General features: G+C 40.4%; 2 protein-coding genes across 3 annotated transcripts in view; one reads left to right on the plus strand and one right to left on the minus strand.

The window, feature by feature from the left end:
* LOC122088562 (eukaryotic translation initiation factor 2A) overlaps positions 1-15336 on the plus strand; it is a 29232-nt gene extending 13896 nt beyond the window's left edge. For both annotated transcript variants that reach the window (XM_042657866.1, XM_042657865.1), the window contains 5 exons: positions 4883-4946; positions 5035-5131; positions 5219-5331; positions 14709-14734; positions 14862-15336. In XM_042657866.1, coding sequence (XP_042513800.1) covers positions 4883-4946; positions 5035-5131; positions 5219-5331; positions 14709-14734; positions 14862-14958 — 397 coding nt within the window. In that variant the 3' untranslated portion in view covers positions 14959-15336. The remainder of the gene's footprint in view (positions 1-4882; positions 4947-5034; positions 5132-5218; positions 5332-14708; positions 14735-14861) is intronic.
* A 6233-nt stretch (positions 15337-21569) lies between these two features.
* Positions 21570-25430, minus strand: LOC122089987 (60S ribosomal protein L38). Its single transcript, XM_042659789.1, has 3 exons — positions 25255-25430; positions 23837-24020; positions 21570-21845 (listed from the first exon to the last, which is right to left on the minus strand). The coding sequence occupies exons 1-3, from the start codon at positions 25255-25257 to the stop codon at positions 21823-21825; spliced, it is 210 nt and encodes a 69-aa protein (XP_042515723.1). The 5' UTR covers positions 25258-25430; the 3' UTR covers positions 21570-21822.
* Positions 25431-26306: the final 876 nt, after the last annotated feature.

Here is a 26306-nt window from a genome sequence, read left to right on the forward strand (position 1 = left end):
TGGTCAGTTTCAGTTCATAAAGTCAGTTTTGGTCTTTTAAGAGTTTAAAAATAAAACACAAAACCAAAATTGAACTGAAAAAACAAAACCAAAACCGAAGTGATGAGGAGTGTGGTCAGTAGGTTCAATCAGTCTGGTCGCATTTTGTACACCCCTAATATCTTTGTTAAAGCTCTAGGGGCAATTTTATCCTATAGGGCTTAGTATTCTTCCCTATTTATTTTATTGGGTAAACTTCACTCCCCTCCCCTGAACTAAGGCGAAATATCAACTGGACCCACCACCTTTGTGAAAATATCATTACCCTCCTCTACAAGAAAAAGATGCTATCTAACAGCCCCAGCCGTTAGTTTTGGCTATTAAGTCAAGTTAATTTTTTTCATAATCCCCAAAATACCTTCTATTTGTCTAATACCTAAGCTACCCTCATCTTAAGTGAAAACCCCTTTCTTTCCCTCTTTCTCCACAAGAACGAGCTTTGATCCATCTTTTACTCCCACAATATCGAGATAGGCATTAGATTGTCTCTCCTTGTCTTTGAACATCAGCTTCTGGTCTTCATGATGCAACCCTGTCGGCGCCGCCAATAACTTCTTTTAACTCCCCTGCCAACAACCAAAGCTACTACCATCACTACTATATTTTTGAAGAAAAGATTGGGAAATGAAAATCTGTAATACTGATCGAAAGAGGCTTGAGAACCGATGTAGATTTCATGATAAGAGGAGCCGTATTTGACCTTAACTTGGTGCTTGCAACGGAGACTCTATTGGAATCTGGATTCCGCTTCTGTACCAGCATTCCACCTGGTCTAAGTTCCCAATCCAAAACCTCCGATCCACCGACACCTCCAGCCAAGTCGCCGTTTAAGGCCGACATCCCCTTAGTCTTCTTCGTCTTCATTCGCATCATCTCTGTTAATCTTTTCCGTCAATTTTTTTCTCCGATCACCCAAAACAGAATGAGATACTTAGGGCTCCTCACGATTTTCAGAGGGAAAGGGAGAAAGAGGGAAAGAAAGGGTTTTTCACTTAAGATTAGGGTAGCTTAGGTATTAGACAAATAGGGGATATTTTGGAGATTATGAAAAAAATTAACTTAACAGCCAAAACTAATGGTTGGGGCTGTTAGATAGCATCTTTTTCTTGTAGGGGAGGGTAATGATATTTTCGTAAAGGTGGTGGGTCCAGTTGATATTTCGCCTTAGTTCAGGGGAGGGGAGTGAAGTTTATCCTATTTTATTTACTCTTTACTTATCGTAATAAGTAGGTTAGGGGTATTTCTGTCCCTTAACTTACACGGATGAGGTCGGTTGGATGCATTAGGAGCTGCTTAATCTAATGAGGGGGGAGGAAGAGATACGAATTGGGATGGCCCAAGAGTCTCTGACAATGGGGAGAAAGTCCTCGTGGAGGGGCCACATGTCGAAGAGCTTGAAGGGCTTGGGGCCAAAGGAGATATTGGGCTGAACAATGAGAGAAATAGGAGAGTGGTTGTAAATACCAAGGAGATCAAAGCAGGCATGAGAGGATGGAAAAGGTTGAGTCAGGTCTCATTGACCAGCAACCTATCAAGTTTACAAGCCACCCAGTCAGAGCCAACACGGAGATTGTGCCAGGTGAACATGTGTCCAGACCATCTGATGTCATCAATGCAATCATTGAAGGGGTCCACAGAAGAGGGATCAATGGGGACCCTCCAGATTTTTCGTGGGAAGATTGGACCACATTGAAATCACCCCTGATACCCCAAGGGGCAAAGGATTGGATGTTAGCCCAGAGAGCAAGCCTTTCAAAGGAACGATTATGAGCATAAACCACAAAGAAAAAGGAGGGGGGAGTCATCAGGAGAAGAGAAGGAGAAGTGGAGGAATTGGGGAGAGGAGGCAATGGTAGAGACATGGGGGAGGAGAGGGTTCCAAAGGATCCAAATGCGACCATTGGGGAAATGATCCTAGTTGAAATAGAATGACCAAGAGGGAGCTATCTAGGCATCAATACGGGGACCATTAGATTCAAGAACTCTGGTTTCCAGGAGGCAACACAGAATGGCTTTAGAGGACTTGAGGAGGGAGTGAATCACAATATGCTTGGCAGAGGAATTGAGACCTCTGACATTCCATATAGTCTAGGGGATCATTTAGAATGGGAATGGGGGGATGGCTCGGAGGAGTTGGGAGGGGACTTGGTGTTTGAGGTAGGGACTTTGGACTTGGATTTGGATCTACGGTGGTATTCTCTGAGGGGGTGCCCTGGGGGTTTTTCTGGGGCTTTCCAGACTTTTTGGCTAGGGTGCAGGATCCGATAGGTTTGGTCTTTCTCAGGGGAGCACTAGAGAAACTATCATGCACAGGGGGGAGGCTTGGGAGGATTTGAGGGTGCTTGAGGCTAAAGGTCGTGACAAAGGGGATGGAGGGTTGGTGGGGTGGGGATCAGCCGAATGCCCTGCAGGAAGCATAGGAGTTCCCAAAGATGGGGGAAGCAGTGTGACAACAACAACATGGTCCAACAATATAGGGGCAAAGGTAGATGGATCGGACCTGACGCCTTCCAAAGCGGTTACGGTTGTATAAGTGGTAGGTAGTCCAGGCTTAGGGCCTAAGACAGAGTTGCGAGTAGGGGAGTGGATGGAAGCTGTATCAGTGGTGTTGAGGGGTAGGAAGCAATGTTGCAGACGCCTTTGAAGGTGGAGGCAAGCGTGGCATGAGAGTTTGGCAAGGGGCTAGAGGAGGAGGCAGACGTGACAAAAGAGTCTGGCAAGTCATGGGGGGCGGAGAGGATTGGCGGAAGGTCAGTAGCGTCGGCATGATGGCCACAACGGAGGATGAGGAGTGTTAGACGAGTTGGAGATAACGCCTTTAGAGGTGGTTGTAGACGTGGCTAAAGTAGGAATAGTAGCAAACGTAGCATGAGTGCAATGCTGGTGTCGCAGTCGAGCATCAACAGAGGAGCTGTCGGCAACAGGAGCCGAGGAAGCAGTGGACAGGAGAGGGGCTGAGGGAGCCGGTGAAGACTGATGAAGGGTGGTTGGCGAAGCAAGGAGGGGAGTAGGATGGGGGTGTAGGTGTCAAGCGAAGGAGGGTCAAGATGAGGGTGGGTAGGGTTGGGGGTAGGGTCATGGTGCTGGTTCGGGTCCAAAGGGGGAACAGGATCAAGGGGAGGGACAACAAGAAGGATTGGGTCGAAGGAGCTAGAGGCCCCTAGGGGTGCGCCTGTGAAGTGGAGGTGGGCCAAGAAGGAGGGCCAGAAGAAGGGACTGGGCCAAGAGATTGGTTGGAGGGATGGGATAGGAGTGGGCTTGGAATGGGGGTCCAGAGGGAGAGAAAATGGGAATGGGATGTACTGGCCAAATAGAGGGGACGAAAGAGTTGTTGTGGATGAGAGATTCCTCCACCGAAGATAAAGTGGGCTCCCCAAAGGGGAGGGAGGGGAGAGGACTGATGAGGGGAAAACGGAGGAATGGATAAAGAAGGGTCTTGAGGGAGAGAGTCGGTGGAAGTAAGGACAAAAGCAGCGATGGCAGAGGCGGGAATAGACCGAGAGGAAGGGATGGGGCAGAGGTACCTTCGGCGAAAACAGTGGTAGGACCAGAAAAACGTAAGGCCAAGCTTCGGAGCTATCGTTAGAGCCGTCTTCAGAGCTAGAAGACATCAGGAGAGCAAACCGATTGTAACCATCCGTATCAAGGTGGTAGACCGCTGGATCAAGCGAGGAGGGGCGAGCGTTGGGGCCAGTCATTGGGTGTTTTTGGCTGGGCCATGCGACTGCAGTTCTGTCGCCGGAGTCTCCTATGAGACCTGCGGGGATGTTCAGAAATGAGGGAAGAGGGACGAACCCTAGCAGGCTCCAAAATCTGAGAAGCATCCTTATAATGAAGCAAGCTGTCGCCATTTTCGATTTCAAAGGACTTGGCGGTACAGTGGATTGTTTGGTGGCCAAATATCTTGCAAGTAGTACACTGAGGAGGGAGCCACTCATATTGGACTGATTGGGTGAAAGAATGTTTTTCATCTTCATAAAGGGATAGAGGCTGGCGGTATGAGATCGGCAGTGATTCCAACACAGATGCGGGCAGCGAGATTCAGTCCATCGTCTTGGTTCGAAGATCTGAGAAGAGGGGCTTCCCGATAATAGACCCAATGATGCTAAGCCCCTTATTGCACCAGAAGTGAAGAGGCAGCGAGGGGAGGGTGACCCAGATTGGGATTGTCTTGTAGTCCACTTTACTGAGGGCAGTATACTTGTCCCATTGCCTGAAGAAGATGGGTTTTCTGCCTACTTGCCAAGGGCCAGCTTCATGGGCGGTGGTCTTGTCTGAGACATCAGAGAAATCGAACACAAAGAGGCGATTGTCCAACATGAACGTGGCAAGCCTTTCCTTGATTTTTCATTGTTTGGTTAATGAAGCTTTGACTATGTGAAAAGGAGGGGCGGCTGCCCAGAAAATGGCCTATTAGGCAGTTTTTGTACTTGGAGATTTCTGTTTCATGAACTCCTGAAGGGCAGATACCTACAGGTATATCATTCCCTGATCTAAAATTAAAAGTTTATCTAAAGCTGCTGGCCGCATGTAGAATGCCACTGCCAGTTGAGTAAATACTCCTTGAACTTCTTGAAAAATTCACATAATGTGCAAGGGATGAGGTGTTCCTGGTGCACTTAATTAGGCAACCTTCTAAGACAGATTTGACTATGTGGTATAGCCGTATAGGCACCAATATATGAATCTGTGGTTCATCAAACTTTACCTGCTTTTATTTTTCCCTTGTTTTGATGTTTTCCTGGTTGCATTAAAGGTTAAGTTATTTTTCTTTTGTTTTCTTTTTTCTTCTTTTAAATTTGTCTTTAATAAGTGGTTAAGCAATGCTACTTTTTCTTTTAAGGGTTAAAATCTTCCTCCATAATGGATCTCTGTACTTTACGAAGATGTTTGACAAGCTGTACCAGGTCAGTCTTGGACATTCTCCCTCTGTATTAATGCAGAATCATTGTCTTGATTCAGAATTCTAATTTTAAAATGTTCCCATTCATACAGGCTGATTGGAAACCAGAGGCCCCTGAGAGGTTTGGTGATGTCACTGAACTTGTGAAGTCAGTTGACTCATTAAAAATTGATGGGATCAAATTAGAAGGTTATTATTTCCTCCTATGGCTAATTCCATATATGTTTATATCTCTTCATTTGTTTATTTTATATGGGAGGTATTAATTGATTTCAGGGGCGAAGTCTTCCCAAACCTCCACAAAAATATCCAATGCCAACCCACCTGCACAGAAACCTGCTCCATATCGCCCACCACATGCTAAGACTGCTGCTACAGCTCAGGCAGAGGTATGCGAAACATATACCCATTTGCAAGTGTCTCATGTCTTGTTATGACTTGTTTTATAATTAGCTCAGCAGTGGGGCTATGATTTGGATGTTCCAGGTCTTACTTCTGTGGAACAATTTGACTGATCACCTTTTCTTCCTCCAGTCATTGACTTGACCCATCTAATTGGAATTAAAGTATGACCTCTGCATTAGTATAGCTATGTCGATTGGATTGTTGCTGATGGTAAAAAGACCGGTCTCGTTTGATTGATTCACCCACTGTAGTATCCTAGGGTGCAACTTGGTGCGAGGTTGAAGGACAACCACAACCCAACCCATGGTGTTCGTTCACTTGAACCTGATTTAAACACCGTTAACCAGAAGATCAATGTGGTGCACTGTCGCTGGTAGCTGGTAGCTGGTAGCTGGTAGGCACATCCATAGAGGGCTAGGTGGTCTCAGATCATGTGTGCATTGGCCAGGAGAGGACAACTCCTCCTAGAAAGATGAGGACGCCTTCCCTATAGAAAAAATGGATGAGATGAGTGTTTTTGGAGTTGGGTCTATAAGCATGATAAGGATGGTAAGATTTACAATGCTTTGCAAATCGACATTACTCACATTGGAACACATGGGAATTAGGTATAGAAGAAATGGATGAGACAAGTGTTACTCGATAGCAAAAAAGGAAGGATATCCCAAACGTTGATGCCACAGGATTACATTTTCAGCAGAATTATCATTACTTCCACAAACATATGACTGAGTTCCACTCAAAAAGGTGGGCTTAAAATAAAGAAGATAAAGCCTTTCTCCTCTAGTCCACTGCCAAGTCTTGCCACCATATCCTAAAACACATATTGAGTGGGAAAGAAAGTAACATAACAGTTCGAGGGCTTGGTAATATGATTAACTGAGAGCACTTCATTGTGACAACTGGGATTACATTACTTGAACCACCAGCAGTGGATTCCAATGATCCACGGACTTCAGACTTTGTGAATAATCACAAGAAAATGGCTGGTTGGAAACCCTAGCGAGATGGGAAGTTCATATTCGACCCACAATCAGAAACTATTCTTCCCAGATGGAGGGAATCTTCTCTCAGGTTTCAGAAACATCCAAAGATGAGGAAAAACTTCCATATCTATGCATTTACAAATGGAAATCACCCCAAACACGTAATGTATACTTCAATCATCACAACTTATCAATCTGAACTGATAAGTAGCTGAACCAGGTGCAAAAAATAAAAAAATTGGTTAAAGCATACCATTCTGGGCATGTTTGGGGGTACTGCACCCAATGTGTGAGTGTCCTGAATCAAGCTTTTTGGCCCTGAAATAGGACTAGCAACACTGGGGAACCTGAATAGTCACAGATCAGAGAGAAATAAGCAACCATCCAGACCTGGCAGACTGAGTGACCTTATCTAGAAGTCATCGATTCTCTTTGGCAGCTCCAAACACATACCAGAACTGTTTCTTACAAGTACATAAATCTCAACTGATGATCCATACATAATTTAATGACCTTTGTACTCTCCCGGTCATTTCTAGGTTCCTTAGCATGGAAGATGAAAGCAGAAAATTTCCTTTATTCAAACTTCACAAACCAGTTCTGATGTAGATAAGTCACTTAATGGGCTTAGTTTATTGCAAATAAGCCTTGGGTTGGATTATCTATGTGTTGGGCCTTTAATCTCATGGGTTTTTTTTTTTTTTGTAATGGGCCACTTTAATGGGCATAAAATATGGGTATAAAATAGGAAAACGAGATTTAATTCATTAGTTTAGTTAGAGTCTTGTTTTGAGTCTATTTCCTTTGTTATTTTAGTTTTAGTCAGTTTAGGTTTCCCTATTAGTGAATGACTAGTTAATTACCTACCCCAATTGGGGTTCTAGTCTAGTCCTATTCGGAGTCCAACTCCTATTATGTAATGTCTAATCCTACTTGGAGTCTAACTCCTAGTTATGGTATGATTGCTAATCTTTCCTCTATATATAGAGGAGCTTATGTACTCTTATTTCACAGATTTGAATATAGAAAATTACAGTCAATTGCTTAAACAGCCGGGATAGCTGTGGGTGAGATGCTCGGGCCAAGATAGCCATCCCTCCCACACTTGTCTTGTTTCTTTCTTTCCGTTTCTCTTATTTTCTGCTGCTGTTATTACCTACTGTTATTGTTTATTGTTAGTGACAAAATCAAACCTGTTCAGATCCCCAAAGACAGAATCGACCAGCACTCCTAGAGGAATTAGGAGAGAGATCGATCTCCTCTTCCTTCCCCATTTAACCCTTGATCTGTAGGTCCTTTTCAGAGTGTTCCCAGCCACCCAAGGATCACTCGATCCTCTTCTTCTTACTGCCTAAGCAGCCCTACTACAGATCTTGAAGATTCCCTCAATTTTCTTAGGGCTGAAATCAAGAATGTACATAACTTGCAAAGGAGCCGTTAGAAGACCTTCAACTTTGGGGGGTTTTGCACCCTCCTTGGGCCCTACAATCGACCAAGTTTGCAGCTCAATTGGAGCCCCATAGATCTAGCCCCACCTCTCTCTCTCTATCCCTATCGCAGTTCTTTCTCTCTCCTATCAGGTTGCGTTTTGGGGTGGTTTTGCTGTTGTATTGCTATTGTATCCTTAGGGGTTTATTTGTTGGTCTTGTTCCATTGTTTCCTAGTCTTATTTGTATTGTTTGGGGGTTATAAACTACTGGGCTAATTTACTTGTAACTTACTTCTGCATTAAGTGGTGTCAGAGCTATGACTGAAGAAAGCCCCAAACAAATATCACTAGAGGATGTGTGGAAATCCCTCCAACGGCTAAACACAATGTTGGATACTATAGGCCTGAAGTTTGAAGAACTGAAGGAGGCTAGTACTGCCCAATCTATTGCACAGCTGCGTTATTTTCGTGAGAAATTCTTTGAATGTGTGCATGAATTGGACGTGTATCAACTACAACTTGATAGAGACACAAAGACTCCAATATGCATGTTCTCAGATGAGTGATTATGTTCGAATATAATGGGAGTCCATGAAAGGCAACTTCAAGCTCAAGGATGTAAGCTTAGCACGTGGGAAGAGATGCAGTATGAGTTGGCAGGCATGTACCTATCTAAGCATGAACGAAGCATGTATTTCCTTCCACCAGATTTTCAAAAGCCACCCACGTGTCACAAGATTGCTATTGTCGAGAAAGAGTTGGTCATTGATGTTCCTATTAGTGGTATTCATGTGAGTGAAATCGAAAGAGACATGGTCACAATGTTTGACAAGGAGATCGAACCCAAGGAGGTAAGTGCTACAATGACTACGGTGATTATGGACAGCCAGGTGGAAGTTCCTAATGGGTTCGAGATTGAAGTAATGGTTGATGAAACCATTGAGGAGACTGTGAACGACAGAGAAAGGACTTGAAGAGCCTATGATCGAAGAAGAGTAAGTAGAGGACGTGCTAGAAGACCTCATGGATACATCTGAAGACCTTGAGATTGAGTATGTGGAGTTCGTCATCCCGTTAAAGTATCTTAAAGATCAAGCTCCTCACATTCTAGACTACATTCTTATTATCAAAGAGCTACCTGAATTTTTCTACGGTTTGAAGAGGGATGTGCACCATGCTATAATCACACTCACACTCTACAAAATTTGAGGACGAATTTTTTCTAAGAGAGTGCGAGTTGATGTATATAAGTCACTTAATGGGCTTATTTTATTGCAAATAAGCCTTGGGTTAGGTTATGTATGTGTTGGGTCTTTGATCCTATGAGTTTTCTTTGTATTGGGCCACTTTAATGGGCCTAAAATATGGGTATAAAGTAGAAAAACGGGATTTAATTCATTAGTTTAGTTAGAGTCCTGTTTTGAGTCTATTTCATTTGTTATTTCAGTTTTAGTCAGTTTAGGTTTCCCGATTAGTGAATGACTAGTTAGTTACCTACCCCAATTGGGGTTCTAGTCTAGTCCTATTCGGAGTCCAACTCCTATTATGTAATGTCTAATCCTACTTGGAGTCTAACTCCTAGTTATGGTATGACTGCTAATTTGCCCTCTGTATATAGAGGAGCTTATGTACTCTTATTTCACAGATTTGAATACAAAAAATTGCAGTCCATATCTTAAACAACCAGGATAGCTATGGGTGAGATGTTCGGGCCGAGATAGCCATGCCATCCACACTTGTCTTGTTTGTTTCTTTCCTTTTCTCTTAACTGCTGCTGTTATTACCTACTGTTATTGTTTACTGTTAGTGACAAAATCAAACCTGTTCAGATCCCCAAAGAAAGAATTGACCAGCACTCCTAGAGGAATTAGAAGAGAGATCTCCTCTTCCTTCCCCATTTAACCCTTGATCTGCAGGTCCTTTTCTCAGAGTGTTCCCAGCCACCCAAGGATCACTCAATCATCTTCTTCTTGCTGCCCAAGCAGCCCTACTACAGATCTTGAAGATTCCCTCAGTTTTCTCTCACTTAGGGCTGAAATCAAGAACGTACATATCTTGCAAACGAGCCGTTAGAAGACCTTCAACTTTGGAGTTTTTGTACGCTCCTTGGGCCCTACAATCGACCAAGTTTGCAGCTCAGTTGGAGCCCCACAGACCCATCGGAGGCCTTTTGTCTCTCCTAACAGGTTGGGTTTTGGGCTGGTTATGCTACTGCATTCGGGTTTATTTGCTGGTCTTATTCCCTTGGTTCCTAGTCCTATTTGTATTGTTTGGGGTTATAAACTTGTGACCTACTTCTGTATTAAGGTCCTTCTCCAATCTTCATTACTAACTCAAGTTGAAATTCCAAAACTTCCCTTACAAATAGTAACATTTCTGCGTAAACGCATACTAAAGATAAAACCAAAAGTATCCTACAACAATCCAACAAACAATGCCTAGCAAAGGTTGTATTTTATCGATGACAGTTTCCTGCAATGAACAATGGATTAATGGATTTAGCATCTGCTTACAAAGACATCTAATAGAAAGCAGGAATAGCCCAGTGGTGGAGAGGGTGAGAAGGTAAGATGTGGTTACTAGGTGAAAGACATGACAACCATAGTTGTCAAGGCAACTAGGCGACCCAAGTCTCGGAGGGGCGATAAGGCACCTGCCTAGGCGTCGCTTAGGTGCCCTAGGTATCCAATATATGACCATATGTAATATAGCGATGATAGTTTTATATAATCATGCATATATAAAACATAGAAGAGAAAAAGCATAGGATATAATATAAGCTATTCAATAAAAAACAAAGCAACAAACATAATTTAACGTAAACTTGTGAAGTGCCAACAAGGCTGTTGTCACCTTGGACCCAAGAAGAGCATGAACACCTAAGCAGTGCCTGGGCGATGCTTGACAATTATGGTGACAACAGTCATCTATCTTAAGGAGCACAATGGTTGGGAGAATGAGAAGGATGAGGTCGCTTGGATGCACTAGGAGCTGCTTAATCCAACCATTGCCATGCATATATGCTCAATGTGCTCTTGATGTAATTCTAATCATGTAGGTTTGTGAGTGTTATGCCTGAAGTACAGACCTGCAAAATCCATCGAGAGACTAGTACAGACGGGATTATAGAAACAGAGAAATATAGGACAGAAATGGGAGAAAGTTTGTAATTCAAAAAAGATGGATCAGAGTAGAGAGAGAGAGAGAGAGAGAGAGAGAGTAATCCCAAACCAGAAATTCCATCAAGAGACTAGTTTACTCCCAAACCAGAAAATCCATCAAGAGATTAGTACATACAGGATTATAGAAACAGAGAAATAAAGGACAGACATAGGAGAGTCTGTAATTCACAGCAGATAGATCAGAATAGGTTAAAGCTCATATCGAGTGGTCTTTCCTAATAGAAGATCAGACCTGCAGAATTTAAAGAAATTCTGACTACAAAATATGGAATTATGGAGAATTCGTATTGCTGCTAGGAAGACTAATAGTAGAACTAGGAGAGAAACATTGACCAGTATTCTTAAAGAATCAGAACTACAATTTTAGAGGGAAGTAAACAAGAAATTGGTATATGAGATTTGAGTTGATACAGATCGCTAACTTGGAGAGATATGTATAGGATAATGCAATCTGAAATTTAGAAGAAAACAGGGGGTGCTGTAGATTAGAAAAAGTAATAATAAGAACTAGTGAGAAGAATAATAGAAGAGAAGAGGGAGGAAAGATCACACCTGAAAAGAAATGATGAACTTGGCTAGAAGTAGGGAGATCAGATTTGGAAATACCAGTCCGTATGCACAATGCAATAGCTGCAAAATCTTGAAAGCACACACAACATTCTTTACTCAAAACATGTCCAATTCTTTTTTTGTTTTGGTGGGGGGGGGGGTGTATACATATACAGCTCCAAAAATCTTGAAAGCACACACAACATTATTTACTCAAAAACATGTCCAATTCATGGGGGGTGTATATTGTTGCTTCCGAGAATCTGTGGCAGGTTAAACATTGATCCTACACAAGCACGGAACGCAGAGGCCCGGAGGTGGCTCCGAGATTAGTCCTCCGATGCCCAAGTTAGAGACTCGCACAACAGTTATTCAGAAGAGTAATGGTGTGAACGTGTTGACTTACCTCGTGCTTTCTCCCCAATCCCCTTTTTATGGGGCCGTACCTTGTAGAGTCCTACTAGGAGACGTCCCTCGCTTCTGACGGGCTTGGAGCTATTTTGGAGGACTCCATCCTTCACGTCCCTCTCCCTTTACGGGGAATATCTCTTTTTTAGGAATAATCCCTTCTTAGGTGGGAGAGTCCCCTTATGACTCTACTACAGAAGAGGGGATTCTTGTCGTTGTGCTGGCTGTGATCTAGGTGTTTAAGTTGTGGTTAGCTGCCATGTGTCCAGTCTCATTGGGCTACTAATTTATGCGTATCATATACATATGTAGTTCCAAAAATCTTAAAAGCACGCACAACATTCTTTCCTTGAAGCATGTCTAATTCATGGGGGGTGTTTACATATATACCTTTTAAATTTCCTAACCTGACTCATAAAAGGACTCCTAATCACTCTCTCATGTTGACTTAATTAACTCAATAGACTCAAAGCAGAACTCTTATCTACCTAACAAGTATCCTAATCTAACCTAAACACTTAATTAATAGTACATTGTACTGACTTCATCATCACTTTATAGGCGTATAATTAAGACCCAATATGACTAATAACCCATAAATGAGTATCCAAGGCCCATAGAACCTATCCATGGCCTGAAGAGAGAGAGAGAGAGAGAGAGAGAGGGGGAACTAGATCTCTTTTTGGAGTGTGTGTGATGCAGTCATACGACCACTAAACTCTGTTTAGGTGATTGCAGTACTAACTCTTTCTACATGCATAAAGATCTTTAGCAAGCATATCACCCCATAGACGAGGATCCCCTTTTAGTGTGTACAAGGAGCTACATCCTGTATCTCAGTTTAGGTGAGTCCAGCATTGCCTCTCTAAGGTGATTTAGTGGTTTTGCATACGTAGAGATCATTAGGCAACAAATCAACCTTGCATGGTTTTAGGCTGTAAACAGCCGTTGTTAAGCTTGGTATAGATTGTGTTCTCTGTATATAAAATTTATATTGTTGGTTTCGAGTCACAATACAAGATTCCAAAATGTTTGCCCAAGGTACCTAAAAGATTGGCTTGAGTGATGGGTCTTAGAAGAATCAAGGATGTCAATTCCTCTGGCATTCTCATACTTATCTGGAAAGTTGTCTCCAAACAATCTAGTATATGGATCTCTTGGATCTATTCTTCTCTTCTCAAGACTGACTCCCATTGGACTGCCTCCCCCTCTTCCAATGCCTCTTAGGTCTGGCACAACATCCTCAAATTCAGACCCAAAGCCTCTTGAGGCTATACAATACTCCATTGGCCCTTTGGCTTGATCCCTGGCACCCCCAAGGTATTCTGCTCTCCATAGTTAGGCCCAGATCCATTTACTCCTCTGGCTTTAGCCGATCTGCCATGGTAGTTGTCATCCTTAGAAATGGATCCTGGTCCACTCCCAGTTCTCCTCCTTCCCTTATAGATATCTAGTTGGCCCTCCCCCCTATCCCCCCCGGGTCACCGGGGTAGATGGGACAAAATGAGAGGTGAAAGATATGGTGATGTGAAAGGGCCTCAAAAGAGCATAGGTTGGATATCTTGGATTCCTTCTCCTTCTGGTCTATTCAGCCAGCCTCTAGTTGGAATTTCATTCATCATAAACGCCCTCCCGTCCTTTGGCCTAAAACCATTGGGTTCAAGGGTCACATTCCCGTCACAGTTTCACTGCATGGCAGGCATTATCAAACTGCTTGCCTACACAGTCTTTCCTAATCCATCGGCACATCCTGGTTCCTTCTTCCTACTACCTCTGCTGGAATGGAACTGAGGATGCGAACCATCTCTTCTTTTGTTGCCCTTTCTCCTCCTCGGTTTGGAATGTCATCCTTAAGCCTAGAAGAGCTCTTCCCCTTAGCAAAGAATGGATTTGGGTTGATATGACCTTAGCCGGTTCTACAATCTGTGACATCGTCGGAAAGCTCACCTTTTGTGCCACCATAAACCATATCTGGATGGAGAGATATCTTTGTAGATGAACTTTCAATGCTTGTTCCTTCGACAAGATTTGGAAATCCATCTACTTCGATGTCTCCTCCAAGATAGCCTCCCTTCCCCTTCATTCTGTTAGGCACTTCCCAAGGAACAAGCTCATGGTTGTCCCCTGGGGCCTCCCACCTACCATCCTCTATCCTCCCCCTCCTTAACCAAGCTCCCCCTTCCCGACTTTATCCTTGGTTTAATTTCTCTTTGGTCTTGTTGCCCTCTTGGCTTTTGCTCTCTTGCCCTTGTAGCCCTCTTGAAATTGCTTTGCTCCCCCCCCCCCCCTTCTTTCTTTCCCCTTGTATATTCTTCTCCTCTTGGTAATGAATTATTTATTCATCCTCAAAAAAAAAAAAAAAAAAAAGATTGGGTCGGGTTGGGCTGGTAGTGTTCAGGTTGAGCTCTACCCAAGTTGCACCTTAAAAGGATCTCCCAAATGCAGTGATTGTTATTTAGATATGTATCTATGATCTCCATCATATACGGCATAGGTAGAAACACAATAGAAGAAAGTAGAAAAGGTCAGACTCTAAATTTGGGCTCAAATTAATTTTTATCAGGCTCTAAATTAAGTCAAAGTTGATTTTCAAGTTCTCAATAATTGATTTCAATTCTCAAGTTTGTTGTGGTGTTTTGAATATTTTGACTGTCACTTGGCATTTCAAGAAAAACATTGAATTGCGATCATGAATTAGAATTTAAATGCACTTCACATTACATGTCAGCTTCAAGTGTGCAAACCTTGACTGCTAATTGAATTGATTTTATTTGGTTTTGATTTCTTATTTTATTTCAAAATGGCAGTTGTTTGGAGGAGTTGCTCCGACAGAGTGAGTACAATATTTATTTCATGTATTTATTGTTGTTTTTCCACCCTCACCCACTTCACTATGTTAATCTACGGTTTTAGTCTTCATAATGCTATCCTCTGCCATTAACTTATCTTTCATAATTTAGAGAAATGAGCAAGAACGCATTGAGAAACAAGAAACGAAGGGAGAAGCAACGGGAGAAAAAAGCTGCTGAGTCTTCTTCTGCTTCTCATGGTACTTGAACACAATGCATATAAGAATTGAAAACATTTCGAAGTGCCATCATTCAAGTCTGGATCAATCCAAAGCTACAACCAGAATGGTTGCTTTAAATGGCCAATGAAGGCCTAAAGATAAATCTTGGGTTTCAGCCATCGTATTGGATTCAAAATTTTGGTGTTAATCTTTCCTTGTTCACCTATTATTTATATTATTTTTTTAAATTAGATTACATGTATTTTACGCAGAATATGAATGATTTGTTTATCTTCTTTTTCTCCATCTGTTTTTCTTACTTGAATATCAGAATTGTCGGGAAAAAAAATAAATTTATCCTGTAAGATGAATTACATTAGCATTAACTGCATTTCATGTATAATAAAGCGGTTTCGTTATCTTCATAATGAGTTTGTCATAATGAGCATTTCATTGGGCATTGAAGTTTTTCATTCTGATATTGACATTTTGTATTAGAGGAAGGATATTCATGATTTATTTGCTAGTCCTCGTGCTCACATGGATGGATTTGGTGGTATTTACAAGTTTATTACCCGTGTTGGTCTTTGCATCCATCTCAATCCATGTTGGATCTTTATGCCTTTGTTGATACTGACTCTGCTGATTACAACAATGGGTCTTGGTCTACCATTGCTTACTGTGCTTGTGCCTAATTGCATTACATGTTGCTCTAAGCAGCAATAGACCGTGTGGTGACTTGGAAACATCTGAGCTCTAGCAATGCTAAATCAGTAGTCTTCTAAGGATTCGCCACCTAATAATAGTGCTCCTTGGATACTTGGAAAAGTATCTTTGCTTCGACTTCAATGCAATTTCTACCATAACATAGTCTATAGTCTATAGCAACTAACATAAACTTTTACAGAAGGTCAGCTTGCTTCCTAAGAAACTGAGTCAAAGGTGCCATCCAATAAATAATAGGATGGCTTGTGGTAGGCAAACCAGTGTAATCTGAAAGGATAAAAGAACCATAACCAAGGGAGGTGGAGATAAAATCATATGGGGGGGAGGGGGGAGGTGGAAAGGGTTATGATGGTCAACAGTCGTATCTTTTGAATTTTTGAAATAAAGCATTTAGAAAATAGTTGGTTTCTATGAACCCAAATAAAGTAAGAGTGCTTGCAAATATGTTGAAAAAGCGTTAATAGACAGAAGACGGAGGACTATGATCAGAAGACATAGGAGTCATAAGTTAGCAGCAGGGTTAAGTAATGACTCAAAGAGGGAATCCACTAAACAAATTTTCAGTTCTCAAGCCTATATTCCCTGGCACAGCCCAAATGCTTTTAGGCTGTGTTTGGTAGCCAAGAGAAAAGGAAAGAAATGAAAAGAAAAAAGAGAGAAGAATAGAAAAGAAATGAAATGATAAGAAAATAAAAAGAACTATGTATGTTTGGCTACGATTAAAAGAAAATAAAAGAAAGTTTGTATTTTCTTATATTCTTTTTTGTGTTTTTGGTAAGATATTTGTTTGGCAGCAAGAGAAAACTTCCGAAGATGAATTTTGAAATTCAAAAAAGAATCTTCTCTTGGTTCAGGACATGTCAAGCAAAAAGAGAATTTCTTAATACCAAGAAAAAAGTACAATTTTTGTACTTTTTTTTTTGTTGCTTTCTTTTGTTCTCTTGCCTATTACTTAGAGAAGACATAGGAAAAGAAAATATGCCAAACAAATTCAGATTAATCTTCAAACAAACATCTTAAACTTAAACTTAGGGTGGATAGTTAGCTTCCATAAAAACTTCCACCAGCCAGCAGCCACACTAGGACCCTGAAAAGAGATTACCGGTCTCCGTCAACAGAAAAGAAGTTGCGGATTTATTAATAAAAAAAAAATAAAAATCAGATTTATTATAAGGACAGATCCATTTATCATGACAAACGTAAAAGAAAGGAATCTTAACAATATAAGAAGGTACAGATCTAGGAAAATTTTGGATAAATAACTAACAAAGAAAAATTTGGATAAATCACTAGCCAGAGAAAAATTTGGATGGATGCCTAGAAACAGTTGATGGAATACAATAGTCTTGCATATGGGGTAGCTAAGGATCAGTCCAAATGTTTGTTCAATGTCCATCACCTATTCTAAGGCACGCCATCTTCTTTAGGAGAGGTTAAATACTAGCAATACTATTCCATGTTCAAGAGTCTTTATTCGAGAAAACTAAATTGTCTAACTAAGAAGCATTTGTAAAATATTTGGCCTGTAAAATAGTTGTCCAAATGGATTTGGGGATTAGTATACACTCTTTTTAACCTAATTTAATATGCCCTATTATGGGTAGAAAAGTCTCTTAATCCAAGATGATACACATAAAACTCATCAAGGATGCTGACACGTGGCAATTGATTACTCACCTTACTCAAATGGAAAACTAGATATATCCTAGGAAGCAAGCAACCTCGGATCCTGAGATCCGAGGAAGATCCAACCTTCTTTCTATGGTAGAGTCATAGAAGGACTCCATCTCTCCCAAGAAGGAAGGCCGATATGATTCCCCAAAGAAAGATGGATATTCCGCGCCAAAGAGGGGAACTCGTGGGACACAATCCATCCACCACCCTTGGCTTACAAAACAAAAGGACGTTTCCTAGTAGGACTTTACTGGATCTAACGCTATAAAGGAGAAGGGAGAGGCTAGATAGAGGTAAGTTCACTATTTTCGCTCACTACTGCTCTCCTTACCCTATTGTTGTTGCATAGATACTTGATTTGGGCGTCGGAGGGTTAATCCCAGAGTCTGCTCTAGGCCTCTCAACCCTTGTTTCATTGTGCAAATAAACATCCCATAGCCAACGGATCTTCGGCCACAACAGATTAGCATCGTCCTTGGGAAGAATGAGAGTAGTAGGGCTTGGATATAGTGAATCAAAAATATCAAAAGAAGAAAAAGACCACCCAAGCTAGTGACATGAAGGGCGAAATCCTTGTAAAAAAGGCAAAGGAAAAACCAGCACGCAAAGACAAAGTGCGACGCACTATGTTGGTCAGGCAAGAGGAGCTTCAACATGGAGAAACCATCCCTACTTTAAAGCAGATGATCTTAAAGCTCAAAGAAGAGATTCAAAGGGTTACAGAAATCCAAGTTGGGACGCAAGAGCCGGATCTCACCAATGACAAGGCTTTAGCTGATGAAGTTATGAGGGATCCTCTCCCAATTGGGTTTCAAATGCCAAAGTAAGACACTTGTTAAGCACTGGAGACCCGATGATCTAGAAGGTTTTGAAATTGCAATGCAATTCTCCTAGGTCTTGTAGAACATCATGTGTTGTGCACTTCCCTTAACATTTAGGTCAGCTGTGAAATCGTGGTATAATCGCCTGTTACTAAAGACCATTCACAGTTTCAAGGAACTAAGCCACATCTTCGTGAAGGGCTTTTCGAGTAGCCAACCCCTTTAGAAAACCACAATCAACCTGCTAAACTTAAAGAAATGAGCGGGAGATTCCCTTCGAACCTACAAGAAACGCTTCCACCGGGAGAAGCTTGAAATTAGGGGCTTGGATTCGAAGGAGGAGTTTACGGCCCTTTTAGGATAAGTCAAGGACAAAGAACAGAAGAAGTCTCTGAAAAAATGTGCACGAAGGAACATAGCAGAGTTGAAAGCACTATGCAACAAATATATTAGCATGGAGGAGACCCTCAACGCAGATGAAGAAGCTAAGGGGAAGTTAGGAAAGAAGAGAACATCAAGAGAGGGAATAAGACCTCCAAAGGAAAAAGGCAGAATTCAGAGCGGGACTGTGCTCCCAGTCCACCAAAGAAGTTTGAGAAGTTCACCCCTCTTAATCACAAAAGGGCCGATGAACTATTGCATATAAAGGATGCCTCAGGCGGAAAAGCTCTCAAGTGGCTAGGGAAAATGGGGCGACACCCAAAAAAATGCAATATGGACAAATATTGTCATTTCCATTGTGACCATGGCCATGATACCGAAGGTTGTTAGGACCTAAATGGCGAGTTGGAAAGTATGATCCGAAGAGAATACTCGGGCCGCTTTGTCGATCGGGAAAAAGAGGATATCCAAGCTAATCAGAGAGGCGACCATAGGGACCACTGGGATGACAGGCGGGGCTACAAGAGAGGTTGTCGTGAAGAAAGGAGGCCAGGGTACAGAGATGATCGGGAAGACATAAACAGATTAAGAATCCGAACACCCGCTCGCTTTGAACCTCTTCTTCCAAAGGATCAAGACGCAACTACTCGCATAATAGCAACCATCAGTGAGGATTGACTGCAAGAGAGAGTTCAATCTCGACTGCAAGGCCAAAGCTTATGCTCAGAGCATCCATGTGACAGAGTGGGCAAGCAAAAGGGCCAGGCCGTGAATAATGATTTTGTTCTCGGACGAAGATCTAGAAGGCGTGCAAACATCGCATGATGATGCCCTGGTAATTACCATTAGCTGACTTTAATCGAGTCGGCACGTGGCGATTGCGGATGGCGTGTCACCTATGGTTTTGTTCGTCTCGATCCCCTTTATGTTCATGTGAAAAAATATTTAAGTTTCAATGGTCGAAAACCCTGACAACAACCGTTTTCTGACGAAACCCCTCCCAAAAATCCTGTTTTTCACCCAAAATTTTTTATTTCTTGGCTTTCAAGGGTTCTAAGTCCGAGAAGGGTGGGTCTGATACCACTTGTTGGGGAAATAGACCAAAGTATCTCTGCTTCTCAGGCCTTAGAATATTCACAAGCATTAGAGAGTTATCACAACGAAAGAACATGAACCATGAGACTGTTAAAGGACTAGAACCATACCTGTAATGCAGGTTGGGAAGCCTCCATAAGTATTAATCACAAACTTCTATCCCACTTGCTTAAAGATTAGTCCCATAAACAAAATCACAAACAAAATCATCCTTTTAGGGTCTTCTGCAATCTCCTACACAAACTTCTCTCACAGCTCTATGAGTAAAATATGTTTTTCACATTGTGGTGACTGCAAAGACCATTAAGACTATAAATATTTGTCTCCCCAGCCCTAACATACTCTCACAATAGATGAGTTGAGTCTATCCCCCTCGAGTGGACTTAACCACTATAGACCCAATAGGTCACCTGTATTAATATAGCCCACAAAATCCAACACTCTTGGTTCTCAAGTGCAAAAGACGGTACTCCGCTAACACATGAAGCCATGAACCACTCCAAAAACTTTAAATTCCAAAGTTTGTTTTTTCGAGGTTGTGTAAAGCTTTTTTTCATTTTTAATATTTTATTGAACTGAACGACTATTTGATAGGCGATGTATTGTTTTTTTCAGTTTTATTTAATTGGACCAATTTTACCATCAACTATTCTGTGAAATGCCCAAGGGGAGGGCCATTATCTACCTCAAACAATAAAAGGTGGGGGTTTATAATGGGAATCAGGGGTGAATCTTTTTTTTTTCTTTCTCAGTTTTTAATATCTTTTTTTCCTTCTCCTTCGAAAGACCGGGCTCTCTTTAGTTTTGGACCAAATTCTATGAATAATATATGACCCAATAAAAAAACCCACTCAAGTTTCATGACTCAAATAAAAACATGGAGATAATAAGACTCATACCCACTCGGATTCAATCTGATCTTTTCTTAGACTTAGTTTTCCAAGTATGATTAAACCAACTTTAAACCTATTTATTATGAGTGGATACTCAAGCTTGCTCCCCCATTGGACCAGGTGCTGACATGGAGGTCATACGCATAATTTCAAGTATCGGTATCGTATCGGCCATATCAGATCAGTATCGACTGATACCAATCCCTGATCAATCCAGATTGACCGTCTCATTTCAAGGGTAAAATAATTTAAAAAAGAAATAAAAAAACAAGGGCAAAACCCCGATACCCCACTGACCCAATCCGGACCCAATCCGGATCGACAGATACCATCCCCTAAATATTCTTCTTCTTCTTCTTCTTCTTCTTCTTTTTTTTTTTTTTTTTTTTTTTTTTTTTTTTTTTATGATCCTTCATCCTTTACTTTGAATTGCCCAATCTGGTCAATTCCTCTACCTATTCCAACCGGTTCGAATAAGAATCTGCTCATATTACATAGACCTGAACCATGTCATTACAGGCGTTTATCCCTCTTGCATGATTTCAAATGTCTTAGATCAGTTCTCACTCTGGAATATGATTTTAGTTGATCAATAAAATCTCAGATTGGGCACTTGAGCTGGTATGCAGAGGTTGCCGTCTTTCCCTATGTTTCACTGCCCATGGGGTGTGGCAACCAAAAACATCTACATCTGTTTAGCCTCTCCTCTTTGTCAACCACCTTCGACAAAATGATTTCATCATTTCTCCAGCATAGCGTTAATGATGCATTTAGGAATAGATATTGTATCCAACAATCCGCATTAATATAAATATCCATGCATCAAATTCATCCCGATCAACTAAATCTGAGATTAGTTGTAAATCAGGCTGATTGTAAATAAGAAAAACTACTGCATTATCACACCACCCTCTATTAGGTTGTTCTGGCACTCGCCTTACTCGAATAGGGGCAGAAGGACTTGATCCTTCGATTCTGGGGAAGGAATTTTTAGTTGATTGCAGTCATTGATGAATCAAATTCGCCCATGAAACAAGACCCCACCACAGATAAAAAGCCAAACGACTGTTGCATCCCGACTATCAACTTCATATATGTGATGAACATTGGATATGACAAGATTGATAGAATTGACATAAGAAAAATTAAGTCTTTATATCTCCGGACTCTAGCCAAAGATCAGAGCACAACAATCGGGTAATAGAAAAAATATTGTTCTAACATTGGAAGTAAAATTCAAAATCCACATCAACAGCTAGGATAGAAATAAAAACAAGCTCCTGCCCAAAATGTCTTGCACATAGTCCACCTCTGCTCATTTTTACAGGTCTTGCACACTCAAACCTAGAGAAGAAAAGAAGAGGCCAACATCAACAAAAATATTAGAAGAGGGGAACAAATTCAGAAGGCTGAAATGGTAATCCAGACTGGTATCTAAGATGACGAATAGAAAAGCAATACCAATACAACATGCCACTCAAGTCATGTTATTTTGAAGGGAGTCTCTGAGCAAGCAGGGTACTCTCCACCCGAACATTCTCACATGAAATGACCTCGGTGCACTACCATATGCCGCTTGCTCAGAGAATACTCTACCTCTAAAATATTATATAGAGGTCAATTAATGGGTTACAAAGTACAGTGGAATACAATCAATATACAAAATTCAACTTCCATTATGCTAGATTTTACACAAAAATGTGTCACAAACTAAGGTTTAGCAAGTCAACAAGTAAACAATAGACGAATAGCAATATTAGTAACATTACAAACGTTTAATTAAGGGAATCAACATCATCTATTTAATACAGAACCAAGTGACAATACCCATATGCAATATAGACCAACGAGACGGATTAAATGGTGTGAAAAGACCCAGCCACCCCACACGTGCTGGGTATTTTCACGCCCAGTTATGTATGGGTGTAGGGGGTCAGACGGGCAGAGTTCCTTTCCACATAAATTAATAATTGTATTAAGCCTGGAAAAAGTTAAAATGAAAGAATCTAATATATGTCTCATGTCCTGTCCAAAGAGATAACTACAGCAATGCTGCTCCCCAGAGTGATGGAATATGAGACCATCAAGGAAGGAGTTTCCAAAAAGGAAAAACCATCAACATCTCTGACCACAATTAGTTTGTTCCATCAAGGGAAAACAATCCTCCATAAAAAAGAAATGGATCATACAAGTACCTAGGAAAATTCCAGATCCTAAACTTACAACAACATAGGAATAATTTAGGAAGATCAGTCTAAAATATAAATAAAAAGAAACAAGTGAATATTCCATATGAAAAGAAACCATATGCACAGGAACCAATTTAAATCTTAAACAAAAATTGTAAACAACTACACAAAATGCTTTGCATACTCTGTAAATACAGGATGTATTCTAGCCTTCCATGTAAATTTAGTGTACATAATGGAGAATTTTACAAGTAGGAAAGACCATCATTTCTCAGATTGAATTACAACATCTACCAAGGAATACACAACCACATTTCATTTGCTCCAAGGCAAAAACTTTTCCACTTAAAAGAAGACTATCAGTATTGAGGTCAATTCAAGAACTTAACCTGATAGCTACATAGGACTCTCTACAAAGATTCATTATAATTGCACTTAGTCTGTGTCTTCCCTATGAAGAAACCACTGCAATCAAAGACATCTTGTGTGCATCTTAAACAAGATTACCAATATTTACAAGCACAATTGGGACTAATTCATAAATAACAGCAATGCGGCAACCAGCTCATATGCCAAATAAGTAGATAATGCATCCCAATGGCCTACCAACAGAACACAAATGCTGCTAAATTAGTAACATGACGTAAGAACTTCCACAAATGGAAGTGCCTTCTAGAAAACTAACCGACCTTGACTTCTGATTTTCTTTATAATGTTTCCTAAGGGGTATACTAACACAGTTTACTTTTATCCTGCACGATAGGCAAAACCATACCATTCAAAAGATGGAGAAAGGATGCACTAGGTGACTTACTAAAAGAGAAGAAAACTTGTAAGAAAATTAATGAATTGTAGCAGCACACAAAAACAGCCATATGACTGACTAAGACCACAATAGCAAATACACTAATAAATCACAACTAAAAAAGCACAACCAAAGCGCATCACAATGGCGGCTAGAATGCCTCAAAGAATAGAGAATAAAAATAAAATGCATAGAGTGATGGTTCATGGCATGTATCTAAGGAGATATAGCTACAAAGTTGCACCATAGGTGCGGAAAATGTAATTTCCATCAACAGAGTAATTTCCAAAGTGGAAAAACCAGTTAAGCAAATAAACATAGTGAACAAACAACTATGATACCTGGAGGAAGAGACTGCTTCAGCTTATCAGCCTTCTCTGAGTCAAAAACACATAACGTGTACAGGTACTTGGAGCAGCGAACCTTGAACTTCACCACATCTTTGGTCCTCTTAATTTTGACAGACCGTGCATCTTTCCTTCTCGCAGTGAGAAGGAAATCCTTGATCTCATGTATCTGCTTCGGCTGTAGTAAGAACATAACTAGAATACTCAGTAACCATCAGCTAAATCAGGCATTCACAGATAAGAGTACCACCCTCTCACCATAAGTATATATATAGCTTAACATCAGAACAAATAAGAAACATGCAAAAAAAATTACAGTTTGATGACAAGGTAAAAAATCTCTAAAGCTAAAACAAGAAAAACACAAGGTTTGGTTTATAAAATCTAATATAGCACAGGTTACAAGACCAACCATGAGACCCAATTCCTACTAATGAATTCTTGTAGTTAGATATTAGTGCTAAAAAAGAACCTGAAAAGTACAACATGAATATTTATGGTCATAAACGGGACAAGGTTAACCATGGGCCACTTTCTGTGCTAAAATGAAGTATTCTTGACAATCCAAACACAAGAACCAAAAGACCATACACCAAAAAAGACTAACAAAGATCTAACCCTAGCCTCCACTTAATCTAATTCCATTAGGCATAAAGATCTATGACCTAGATTACAGCCCTTAATCCTAGCATTGTTCCCCCCCCCCCCTCAAGTCAATAATTGGATAATTTATAAGTTAAAAGAGAGGATACCAGATCACTGACCTGCGGCTCATGACATCATCAGAACAAACAAACAAAGAATATACGATTAACAATTATAAGTGAGGCAACTCCCTACAACCCCGGATTACATTGTTAACCTAACATAGAAACTTCAGTACAAAGAGAAAACTACACCATTCACATAAAAAAATAACAAAACATACAAAGAAATTCAAAAGGAAAAAGAAATGAGGAACAAATAAAACCCAAAACACGATAAGAACACTGATATCAACTGAACAGCTAAAGCAGCATAATCCGAAACTTCTAGTATCCCACAGATTCAACAAAAACAACTAGAGTCAACAAACAAAAAACCTAATTTACACAGATAAAATCAGATTTAAAATATATGCAAAGGGTGAGTGATTGAAGGAAGTCATTCACGCTTGGTGCGCCTCAACCATCAAACAAACAAAACAAACAAATGCATCAGAAGATTTTTTTTTTAATTGAATTTTGCGACTGTGCGATGAGTCGATGATTGAGGAAAGATTTTGATTTTTAGTTTGATTTAAGAGAGAAGATGAAGCAGAAGAGTAACAACGACACCAATCACCAGCAGCAAGAGCTTGAACTACTTTGAAAAAGTAACACAAAATAAAATAAAATCAAGTAATCGTCGAGCTTGAGAAGAGATCGAAGTACCATTTTTCTCCGATTCGTGGAGAAGCTTGACAATCGACCTCCCAAGTTTCCCAACCCTGAAAGTATGTAATGTAACAAATATTTATACGGAGAAGTGTTTGCATCATAAACCCTAGCCTCCCTTACCAAAAAAACCAAAGACACAAACCCTAGCCTTAGGCGGTGTTTGGAGCCAAGAAAAAAAAAAGAAAATAAATCAAAAGAAAAAGGAATCTAAAAAAGAGAAGAAGAAAAAAAAAAGAATAGAAATAAAATAAAATAGAAAATAAAAAAATGTATGCACATTTCGCTATCAATAGGAGAAAAAAAAAAGGTTTTTCTATTTTCTTGTGTTTTAGGAAGACTTTTTTGTAAGCAGTACAAGAAAATTTCATCATTCTCAAATTGAATTATGAAATTCAAAATAAAAATCTTCTGTTGATTCAAGACATACCAAATATAATGAGAATTTTTTAACCAAGAAAACAGTACAATTTTTGAACCTTTTTTCTTCTCTTTTTTTTTTCTCCCCTCATACCTAGGCTATGTTTGGTAGCGAAGAGAAGGAAAAAAAAAAATCTAAAAAAGAAAGGAAAAGAAAAGAGAAGAAATGAAATGAAATGGTAAGAAAATAAAAAGAATATTTATATTTGGTTACCATTATAAGAGAAAAAAAGAAAAGTTTTTGTATTTTCTCATGTTTCCTTGTGGTTTTTGAAAGATATATAATCTTTTTTTTAGGAGCAAGTGGGAATTTTGAAATTAAAAAACTAATTCATCTCTTGGTTCCGGACATGCCAAGCACAATTCTTTTCTTTTCATTTCTTTTCTTGGCTAACAAATACACGCTTAATGCCTTACTCGTGCTTTACCCTTTACCCTTTACCCTTTACCCTTTCATGATTACATATTACCAGTTTTGACCTCATCAATTGCCAAATCCGCATAGGGCCATCGGGGTGTTAAACCTGGGCCACACCCAACCGGTTCAACTTGAATTCGGAACGACCATTTAATAAAAGGTCTAGTCTTTGTCTAGACTCCAAATTCCAGTCCATTCAGCAATTAGTTAG

This window comes from Macadamia integrifolia, chromosome 9 (assembly GCF_013358625.1).
Source record: "Macadamia integrifolia cultivar HAES 741 chromosome 9, SCU_Mint_v3, whole genome shotgun sequence".
Taxonomy (NCBI): Eukaryota; Viridiplantae; Streptophyta; class Magnoliopsida; order Proteales; family Proteaceae; genus Macadamia; species Macadamia integrifolia.